Source organism: Cupressus sempervirens, chromosome 6, assembly GCF_028749045.1.
Source record: "Cupressus sempervirens isolate cs-2001-9-10 chromosome 6, ASM2874904v1, whole genome shotgun sequence".
Classification (NCBI taxonomy): domain Eukaryota; kingdom Viridiplantae; phylum Streptophyta; class Pinopsida; order Cupressales; family Cupressaceae; genus Cupressus; species Cupressus sempervirens.
Genome location: NC_143123.1, coordinates 442,413,325 through 442,424,603, shown reverse-complemented (window position 1 = coordinate 442,424,603; position 11,279 = coordinate 442,413,325). Strand labels below are relative to the sequence as shown.

Genomic DNA, 11,279 nt, shown 5'->3' with positions numbered 1-11,279 from the left:
TCTACTTTAATTTTTACTACCTCTTTCCTTTAGGAAATGGTTATCTCCTAACCAATAATTCATGAATTGTTAAAATAAAATTTTAAAACTATTACATATAATTACTTGAACCCTAATTAACCCATTTATTTAAACACGACCACTTTGATTTACATTATTATGTTTATATAATTTGTCCTGTAACTATTTCAAGTGCTTTGATAGTCTATTCTCTCCTTGACATTACCTAATCATATTGGAATTCCTCTAATAGCATACCTATAACATTCTACAAGACATGCATTGGAACAATTTTAATTACCAAATTATAATAATCACTATCATCATGAATTTATTTGTTAATACCCCTTGATTGTATCCTTAAAGTTCCACAAGCTTGCTATAGACCAACTAAATATATTTTGTCTTTCCTTCTGCATAGGTGACACTATTTTAGGAATATAAATCAATTGTTCTATATAAATGTAATATAAGATAAAGCTTCAAACAATAGAACATGTTATATAACTAAAATAGGATAAATATTATTGAATGAAAAATTAATGTATTTCAAAGTAAAATGTTTTTTAATAATTTTAAATATTTATTAAATGAATACAAACATGATAAGAAAATGGTCCTTATTTGTATAGTATCTTCATCAACCTCTATATTTTTTCCTCTCTATGATCTTATAATTTCAATATATCTTGAAAAATTCACACTAATTGGAAAGTAAGAATGAGATGAATAAAGAATTGAAATATAAAATTAAACAACTTTATCATAAGATATCTTTACTAAATAAGATGTACATTTGAAATATTATATTCATAATAATATGAAAAATTAAAATGACATAACAAAACCTTTTGTAAACATTATCTATATTGGGTCCAAAAATAATTATTTTCATACAAATACACCACTTAACTACTTCATACAAACAACAAATTACTAGCTTCAAGTTTAAACTTTATATTATACTAGCATGTTGTGTGCCAATAGGAAAGTATAGCTTTTAAATTGTAAAAACCAATAACTAAAATTAATTATTGATATGTTCATTTTCACAAAGGAAGCTTTTTTAATAATAATAATAGTAATATAGTGTAAAGCTTTGGATTGTGCTCCAGGTGAATTTTTAAAGCATGGATGCTCCTTAGTCCTTGGCTCTTAGCCGAAGAGGTTTTAGACACGCATGGGCCCGTATTGGATACCTCAAACTCATTTGTAGATGACCTCCATAAAAAAAAAAAAGCTTTAATAATAATTATACATTGTATTTAAATAATCATAAATAGGTAAAATATAAAGTAAATCAAATAATTATTTTATTAATAATTTTTTTTAATTATAAAATATAATTATATAATTGTTATAAAAAAATTAAAAGCATTTAGAAAATTAGAAAATTATCGTGGCCATTATAAATCCAATGTACAAAATAACTAGCAAAAATCATTACATAGATTTAATTTAAATAACAACTTTCAATTTGGAAAGCCTATTTTCTAAACCTAATTAACTAACCTTCACTTTTTATAGAAAAACATCACTAACACAACAAAAATTATTGAAGAGACAAAATCTAAGTGAAAAATCCTCTAACCATGCTGCAATTACTTAAAAAAGCAATAAAAGAGAAGATTCAAATTGAACACATTAAACATGTTCCAATACAATCATAAAACTACATAGAGAACCCAATCCATTAGTCAAGAATGATGAAATCACTAGTGAACAAAATTTAGAAAATGCTGACCAAAATTCTTGAATACTAAAATACTTCCTCCCACATTATTTATAAGCAGATCAGATCCGATTTAATCAAAGGCTTCAAGACACCCTGGAAAGTACAAAAGGCTACCAAAAGTATTTGAAGGATGCTTAAAATGATTTACTTGAGAAAGAAATATGAAAACATTTAAGCTAAATAACAAACAATACATGACAAATTCATTTAGAAGGTGCAAAGAAATTGCAAAGAGACATGGAAAAAGTGTGAATTATTTATATGAACTGACGAAACTTTTTGATATAAATAATTTAACTCTGAAACAAAGCTCCCACAGGTAGTGTCTTACCAAAATAAACCTCAAGAAAAGAGAATTGACTACTAACCTCCACATGGGAAGACATAAATTATTGAACTAATACTACTATGAACTTCACAAACTTGTAAAGCTAACGATGACAGTTTCACAGAATGCATGGTTCAAGCAGGATATTGAGCAGTGAGCCTCCATTTAGGCCTGGCAAACAGTGGAGTTTTTCTGGGAACAGTTAATCCGAACTCTTCCTCCACATCCACCTCGCCCTCCACAGTCCAGTCAAAGCAGTGAAGAAGCTGAGCAAGTGCCAACTCAACAACAGAAACACCCATCGTAATCCCAGGGCATCCTCTTCTTCCCGTTCCGAAGGGCAGCAAATCGAAGTCCTGACCTCTCACATCCTTGTTACTCCCCATAAACCTCTCTGGCTTAAACTGATCGGCCTCCTTCCAAACGTTTTCATCCCTTCCCATCGCCCACACATTCACAAACAACCGCGTCTTTGGCGGAACAAAGTATCCTCCCACGCTGCACCCTTCCATCGACTCATGCGGAATGAGCAGAGGAAGTGGCGGATGCAGTCGGAAAGTTTCCTTCACCACGCATCGCAAGTAATCCAGTTTCACCACGTCACTCTCCTTTACTCTGCAATCTCTGCCAACTGCCGATTCCATCTCTCTCTGCGCTCGTGCCAGCGTACACGGATTCCTCAGCAACTCACTCACTGCCCACTCTATCAATGTCACCGATGTTTCCATTCCCGCGGTTAACATATCCTGTACATTTCCTCAAGTTTATATACCGTATAAAACAATTTGGAATCAGATTTGTAAAAGTAAAGAAGACTTACCAAAATCACGGCTTTGATGTGGCTTCGTGAGACTGCCTGGCTCTCCGTTTCGGCCTTACCGAGCAACACGTCTACCATGTCTTTTACACGATTTTCTTCCTCGGCCTTCCAAGATTTTCCCGACCGACGACGGACGTGCTCGTCAATTACATTTTCAGCGAATCCGTCGAAGGTCTGGTGAACGGCCTGCATGCGACGCCGGAATCCCTGCAAGTCGAGGAAGTCGAGAGAAGGAATGAAATCGCCGATTGGGAAAGCACCGGCCAGAGCAGCGATCTCCTCAGCCATTTCTTTGAACGCATGCCCTCCATCCAATTCGTTGTCGGAGAAAGTCCTGCCGGCAAACATTCTGCACGTAATATTTTGTGTGAGGGAGGAGAGCCTCTTCCTCACATCCACATACTGCTCCCCGTGCCCGCTTTCTTCCCAGATGGAAGCGATCATGGCAGAAACTTCTTCCTCTCTAACGAATCTGAAAGACTCGGTTCTCTTTACCGTGAAGAGCTCAACAGTGCAAAGCTTCCTCATCTGCCTCCAGCACGCCCCATAGGGGCCAAAGGACACGTCTCTATGGTCATACGCTACGTATTTCCCGAATGCACAGTTTGGTCTGGTCGCAAACACCAAATCATGGGTTTTGAGGAAATCTTTCGCCATGGAAGGAGAAGAGATGACAAGGGTGGGGATGGAGCCTAGACGGAGAAACATGATGGGTCCGTATCTCTTTGCCAATGTTGCAAGAGCCTGATGAGGAAGGTTTCCCAACAGATGGAGACTTCCTATGACAGGCCATGGACATGGTCCGGGGGGCAATATCAATGATCTCTTCGTATTTCTCTTCAGCTTATATAGAAAGCAGCAGAGGAGAAAGAAGATAGCAAAAACCTCTTTCAGGGAGCAAGTTAAGGATTCCATGTCGCCAGAAAAGGGAAATACACAAGCCTGCAATCAGTGGAAACGAACAGCCCCTTTTATCTTAGATGCGCTGGCTTATCATGACGCTGGCTTATAATGCTGGCCATTCGTTTCAGAAAACATGGTGCTGTTGTACAGGAATGGTGTCTTTTGGGTATTATAAACTGAATGTAATAATAATAATAATAATAACGGGAAGGAAAATACTTCTTTTGCATCATCCATTTAAGTGGAAATTCATAGGTGAAGGGGAAGATAAGTGATTAACAATAATTATTTTGCGGAATAAATATATGGAATATTATCTTGTCGTTTAAGTTTGCCAATAATTTAAAGGGATAAACTTGTCTTATTGAAATCTATTCTCTTTTTAATAGATAATACATACCGTTTAAAGAGAATTCTAGATAGAAATACATGTGGAATATTAGATTGTGATAATATTTTTTTTTATCTTACAAAAATTATTTTTTTATTTCATAGATATTTGTTTTCTTATAAAAAATTAATAATTTCTTTTCAATATCAAAATATCTATTGTGATTTGTTTGTATGTATGTACATATTGAAGTTAGGATAAGAACAAAATCGGATAAAGTGATAGTCATTCATTTAAATGATATGTCTTTAAATAGACACCACAAAAATTAATATAGTTTTAATTATGCATAACTAACATCAAAATTATCATATCAACTAACTAATTATTTATGTAATGTACAATATGTCAAGATTCCCTCCTTATTAGTACTTGTCATAAAGCAATACTATTGTATATTGTAATGATTCTCCACCAATTATAACAATTTACTATTATTATTTTAAAAATAAACATCCTTCTACCAAAGTTGAAATTTATAGTTTTGAATTTTTCTATTTTAACAAAATATGTCTTATAAGGCCACTTTTTATTGGATGACAAAATCATTCTATAAAAAAATATGTTTCTTCCTATAAGCTTTTTCATTTGGAAGTTTACTTGTTGATGGTTTTCAACATAGAAATTTCTATTTCTATGAAGATTACCATAATAATTATTTTCTTAAATATGAGAGACAAGCTAAGGTTAAGTATAATAACAATTTATTATCAGATTTCTATTTCAAAAATTGTTAAGTTTATTTTTTAAATTTCAAAAGCAATATCAATTTTATTATATTAATATTTTCTATATTATTTCATTTTTTATTTAAAGGTTGTACCAAGTAGCTCTTACATTATAAATCACATTAAATATATATTTTTTTAAAATGTGTTGAATTAATCATTCAATTCATTTGTTAAATCACTCAAAATTAATATCCAATAGATAAACTTAAATGTGTCTATTCTAATGCAAAAAAGTTTAATCTATTTAAAATATTTTTTAATAAGTTAATGTAAATTATCTATTTGCTAAATCATTTTTTTCTTTTAGCTTACCTTTTAAAATAAAATATTGCAATTTTCAATCTAATATTGTAATATTATTAAACTAGTAATGATATGTAAATCTTGTTCTCTTTTCTTAATATAATTTTTATTCCAAATAAAAACTATATTTGTATAGTAAATTATTTTTTATAAAATATTTTTATTACTATTTCTTAAGTAGCGATTAATGATTTGTATTTCTACCAATCAATACCTATTATTTTTTAAAATAGCGATCTTATTCACTAAAATAATTGAAGTCTTATATATGGATTTTCAGGATTCAACACCTCTAAAGAAAATGATAATAGTATATTATTTACCATACTTTTTCACCACTTTTTTTCAACTATATGTAAATCAAATTATATTTTTTTATTATATATAAGTTAAATAAAGGGCGGGGGCCCTAGCTCGGTTGGCTAAATCTTCCCTGTTGCAAGGGGTTGGTCACGGGTTCTAGTCTCCTCCGTCCTCGTGGTACTGGTGGGCGTGTCATGCCAGCGCTACCGGTCACGTTAAAAAGTTTACCAGGCGCACTGCAATTTATAGGGGGGCCGTGTTGCACCGATTCCTGCAGTCTAAAAAAAAAAAAAAAAAAAGGTTAAATAAAAAATCTTTGTACAATTACTTCTTTTATTTAGACTATTTATGTTAAAATTTTATGTTATTATAACAAAATTATAATATATATTATAATTTAAAATATATTATATTTATAACTATGGACCTTAAAATAAAATTAAGATTGTTGTTATATTTTTTTTTTAAATTATAAACTTTAATAAAATTACAATTCAATTTACATATAAAATTATAATTATAATTTGTTAAGGCAAGTACTTAGCCATTATGTGGGACTTGTTACTTCCTAATATAGGAGGAATACTTATGCATTCGCCAAATCTATTAAATTGAAAAGAATCAAACACTAAACATTTACAATTAAATAGATTGACTAACTTTCCTATTGTTCAATATTTCATGATATTCCAATGTTGCATTTAGATTCAGCATGGATTGATCAATTATAGGTGCTCATAAATACTTAGAGATTGTGGTGATGTTGTTGAATGGATTCATATCATATTGACATTACCTGTGTAGTGGGAACTTCTTAATGCATAAATGGTAGATTGGTTTTGAGGCTTGACACTATATTTTACAGGTTTTATATGTTGATGATTTTGAATTCATGTTGTATACCTTGGAGGTATTAAAGTGAGAAAAATTAAGTTTAAATGGGGCACATGGCCTTGTTGAGTAACTCAACGGATATCAACATGTATCTCCTCAAGTGGTAGATTGTTGGAAATGACTCGTATGTATAGTGCTCACCCTATAGGTGACTATTATGTACAATGGTTGTTTAGGTCATTTGACAAGAGTGTCTAATGCCAAAGGGAGTGACCTAATGCCAACGGGAGTAACTAAAGCCAAAGGGAGTGATTCGATGCCAAAGGGAGTGGCCTAATGTTGAAGGAAGTGCTCGTAATTGAAGGGAGTACCTACAACCAAAGGGAGTGACCCAATGTTGAAGGAAGTATCTGAAGCCAAAGGAAGTGACTTGATGTCGAAGGGAGTGTCTGAGACGAAAGAGAGTGACCCAATGCCAAAGGGAGTTTCTTAAACCTAGTGCAAGAGCACCCCATCAAAATGAAATGGTCTTAATGCCTTCTAGGCCTTTTCAATCCTTGATTCTAGCATATTTTGGTTAATTAGGCTCTTTCTTGCATAGTGATACTATTGTGTGAACCCTTGAACAACTTTTGGTATTTGTATAAACCAATTGTTTCATTAGGTCATAGGGATCTAGTAGTCTCCTAGGGTCATGTTAAAGGTCTTAGGAAGTGTTAGAGTCTCTTAGAAGTTATGTTAGAATCACAAAATCAAAATAAGCTGCATAATCATGACAATAATGCAACATTTACCTTATTTTAATAACTTTTGTTTGTAATAAGTTCCCTCCAACGGTCACAACCTTCAAATTTTAGTTGGATGTGAAGAACCTCCTTATAGCAATATCGTGAGAATGCTCAAAATAATAGAATACAAAGTGATAGCAGAACTCAGAATGAATCTACTGATCGCAGGCCACTTCGAGGGGGTAACCTCCTTTGAGCAAGCTCAATACAATAAATTCGTCCGTGCCCATCAAGGGCCTCAACCTATTCTTATATACTGGGTACGATCTAGAAAAGTAATACTACCTATGCATGTGGGATAATAAAATATACTCACGGGACGACTTACAAAGCATATGCGTCCAACAACACTACTCTAATAAACAGAAAACAACCATAAAACAAGGTTTTTTTTTTTTTTTTTTTTTTTTTTTTTTTTTTTTTTTTGGAATGGGTAGAAGATGAGAAACAAAAACTTTTTTAGTTACGGCAAACTTGGATTTGGGTAAAACTCATATAGGAAATGGGTGTTCGACGGGTGGTGGGAGACTATCTGGGGACAAGGGAAAAAGAAAAATGAGGGTTTCAAGGGTAGGGAGGCGAAATGAGGCGAACAGTCCAAGAGGGATAAGGGAGCAAAATGAGGAATTGAATCTTGTGGCTCAGTTTGGTGGCGATTGGATGAGAGGTGAAAAAGATAGGGCAAACCCTAAAATTAGATAAATGAGGGATTTAGGGCTTTGATATGTAAAATTTGGGGTTGGGTCGCCAAGGAAGGAAGTATGCGAAATGAAGTGAGAGGAACCTGAAGGCTACGACAGAAAAAAAATTTGATGTAATTTCCACCCAGCGAGCCCAAGAGAGTGCTCTGATACCAGATGTGAAGAACCTCCTTATAGCAATATCGTGAGAATGCTCGAAATAACAGAATACAAAGTGATAGCAAAACTCAGAATGAATCTACTGATCGCAGGCCACTTCGAGGGGGTAACCTCCTTTGAGCAAGCTCAATACAATAAATTCGTCCGTGCCCATCAAGGGCCTCAACCTATTCTTATATACTGGGTACGATCTAGAAAAGTAATACTACCTATGCATGTGGGATAATAAAATATACTCACGGGACGACTTACAAAGCATATGCGTCCAACAACACTACTCTAATAAACAGAAGGAACACACAGGTTCCTAACATTGGACCAGTTGGAGGAAGGTCTTCATAAGCCCTTACAAGTGGGTGGAAGACATATAATGTAATATCTTGCTTTTGAATCAATAAAAGCTACCATTTTTCTTGCAAAAACTCTATTTTTTGCTTACTGTACGGTTTGTATGGACTTGGTGGATTGGAGGGTCAGGTTTTATCAAAGCTCAAAGAGTTACCTTTCCAATGGGCCTACTCTAAGCTTCTAAAATGCTAGGAGTTTAGAGATACAAGGATGTTTGCTGAACTTGGTTACAAACCCTAACCACCTAGGGTTTTAGAGAAAAATGGCAATATCTCCCATTTCCACTGTTGGAAAAATCAAACTTTCAGGGAAATGGATATTGTCAAGTGTATTTTAGGATTTTGGAGGTTTCAAGGCATGGGTAGATGGTGGCTATATAGTATAAGCAAGAATGAGTTGGCATCTTCATGTGACAACTCTACTGCATACTGAGATTTGTTGAATTGCATGCCTTAGGTTTTGAGCCAGTGGGTGAAATCTTGGAATCCTTCTATTTTTGACCCAACCTAACCATTCCTTGTGTTGGTTTTGTATTACACCTTTTATTTCTAGTGGTTCCTTTGTAAAAGTGACCTAATTGGGGCAATTAGGCCTGTAATGGTTTGCTATTTTGGAAGGTTGAATTGTGGAGTTAGAACCTATCTTTTTGGGTGTTGGTTAAACTCAATAAAGGGTGTTCATAATGGTAATTTTTTCCTAGGGTCCTTTGGAGGATTTTGCACTTATAGCTCAAATTGCCTTTGGAAGGTCTACTAGGCCTAATGCTGCATTACTAGGACAAAATAGTGAAAGTTGGGTTTGGATTTCTATTTGGTAGTGATGCCTTGTTCTTTTGCACTTTTGTTCAACCCCAATTATGTTGATAGATGCAAAATGTGTGAACCCACCATTTGAGGATAAGAAGTCAAGTCTTGTTAAACCATAGTTGCATGGATTAAGGAGTGGTCCTTTAAATCTTGCCTTATGCAAAGGTGCAGAAGTTGGGTATTTCTCTTGCCATGTTAAGTTGGTAATTAGCATATCCTAGGATTGTTTTTGTTAACCCTTACCTCTGCATCAAAACCAAAGGGAGTGACCTGATGTCGAAGGGGGTTTCTGAGGCCAAAGGGAATGACCATCAAATGGAGGAGTGACCATTGGGATTATCAAATGGAGGAGTTCCAAGGTTGCCAGTAACTATTTTGTTTTGTGATAGTTAATACACTAGATTGCATAATATTTGTAGTGTGTATAAATTATTGTATATTTTGTTGGGATATGCATGGTGGAAGTCAAGTTGATTGTAACATAATTTGGGTCTGTGCAAGAATCTATAGTTCATTATATGTAATATTGATTACTATAACACAAAGAAGTTGCTTCGGTTATTGGGTGGTGGATTTTTCCTAAAAGGGTTTCCATGTTATATTTGGTCTCCTTCATTTATTTATTTTGCATCATATTTTGTATGTTTTTTTTGCTTATCTTAATGTTCTGTAGGAGATTTGAGATATTTCTTATATCTCCCTGAAATTAGCATTAGGAAGACATTTCCACATGTAGCCTTCCTAACACATAGAGAATGTAATTTAAGAAGGCATAAATTATTGTTTGCTACAATGTATGAACTAATGATATTGATTTATGAACAAACACAAATATGTAACTCTAAAAAAATTACGTGAAATGAAAAAGCTCCTTTGTAAGATTATATATCAGAGTTACACACAGAAATACATTTATATCCAATAATTCCAATAAACAATTGACATAGACCTAGTTATGGAGACTTGATATACAACAAGTAATAGTTAGATTTTGTGCAGAGAAGATAAATATAAATATGAATTTCACCCATGCAAATAAAGATAAGCATAAATCAGCTTTTATGCATGGATGATGGGAGATAAGTCTCAACATAGAGAGGAGAAATTATTGTTGATTCAACATGCAACATCATGTAGTTAGACTTTGAACGATCACAAAATCATGGCATTCTTCATGTGGCTATCTTGAAAACTGATGCACCTTTAATAGAAAAAACATACAAAAGTGAATAAAAGAGGTAGATGAGGGTGAAAAATATGTATGGGTGTTACATGAAGAGCATCTACATGATATTACTCAAGAAAATCCAAAATTTTTACTTAAGAAATCTTATTACAAATTTCAAGTGTGATCTCAAGAGTGAGAATGAGAAAATAATTATGTACCAAAGAATTTGGGTGTTTGCAACTAAATTCTTAATTCAAGTAAAAGTTCTTATTCCATGCAAAAAAAAAAAAATTTTTGTCTACCATTGTATACACATTCACCTACAAAATCCTAATTTCTTCAAACTATACATTTCAATAAAACAAAATTGTTGTGGTTTGAAACTTCATCCACATATTGTTACCATCTACAAAACACATTTTTCTTTTTCTTTAAAAATCTCTTTAGTGATTAGAGTGTTGTTGGCAAAGGAAGAGTCCAGATGGTTAAACATTTCCTTCTCTTCCTCTACAACTTGAAGATTAAGAAGCATGTTGCTATTTTTGAGAGTTTGTCATCATTAGCTATTATTACACAAGACAATTATTTATCAACCATATTTTGTAGATCTTTTGTTGGGGGAAAAAGATATGACATTTTTCATTGGTGTGTAGTGAACAATTTAAACTAGAGTGTACTTATATAGAAAGGAAATAGTCAAATGATTAAGTATATTTACAATGTAATATTAAATTATTGTAACCCAATATGTGGATGTAGTTTGTTCTATGAAAATACTTATATTAATTGATTAGTTGGAAAGTCCAACTTAAAGAACATATTCATTATGAATTTTTTCTAAAGAAAAATAAAATAATTTAATGGTTTATTGATTGTAAAAGATATTCCATATTGAATGTTATTCCTATTCTTATAATAACCAACAATCTATATGTAAATGATTAAAATCATTCCTAGTTAT

General features: G+C 33.0%; 1 protein-coding gene across 1 annotated transcript; it reads right to left on the bottom strand.

The window, feature by feature from the left end:
- Nucleotides 1–1,973: 1,973 nt before the first annotated feature.
- LOC149552979 (cytochrome P450 750A1-like) lies at nt 1,974–3,827 on the bottom strand. Its single transcript, XM_089788507.1, has 2 exons — nt 2,884–3,827; nt 1,974–2,809 (listed from the first exon to the last, which is right to left on the bottom strand). The coding sequence occupies exons 1-2, from the start codon at nt 3,796–3,798 to the stop codon at nt 2,198–2,200; spliced, it is 1,527 nt and encodes a 508-aa protein (XP_089644633.1). The 5' UTR covers nt 3,799–3,827; the 3' UTR covers nt 1,974–2,197.
- Between the last annotated feature and the right edge of the window lie 7,452 nt (nt 3,828–11,279).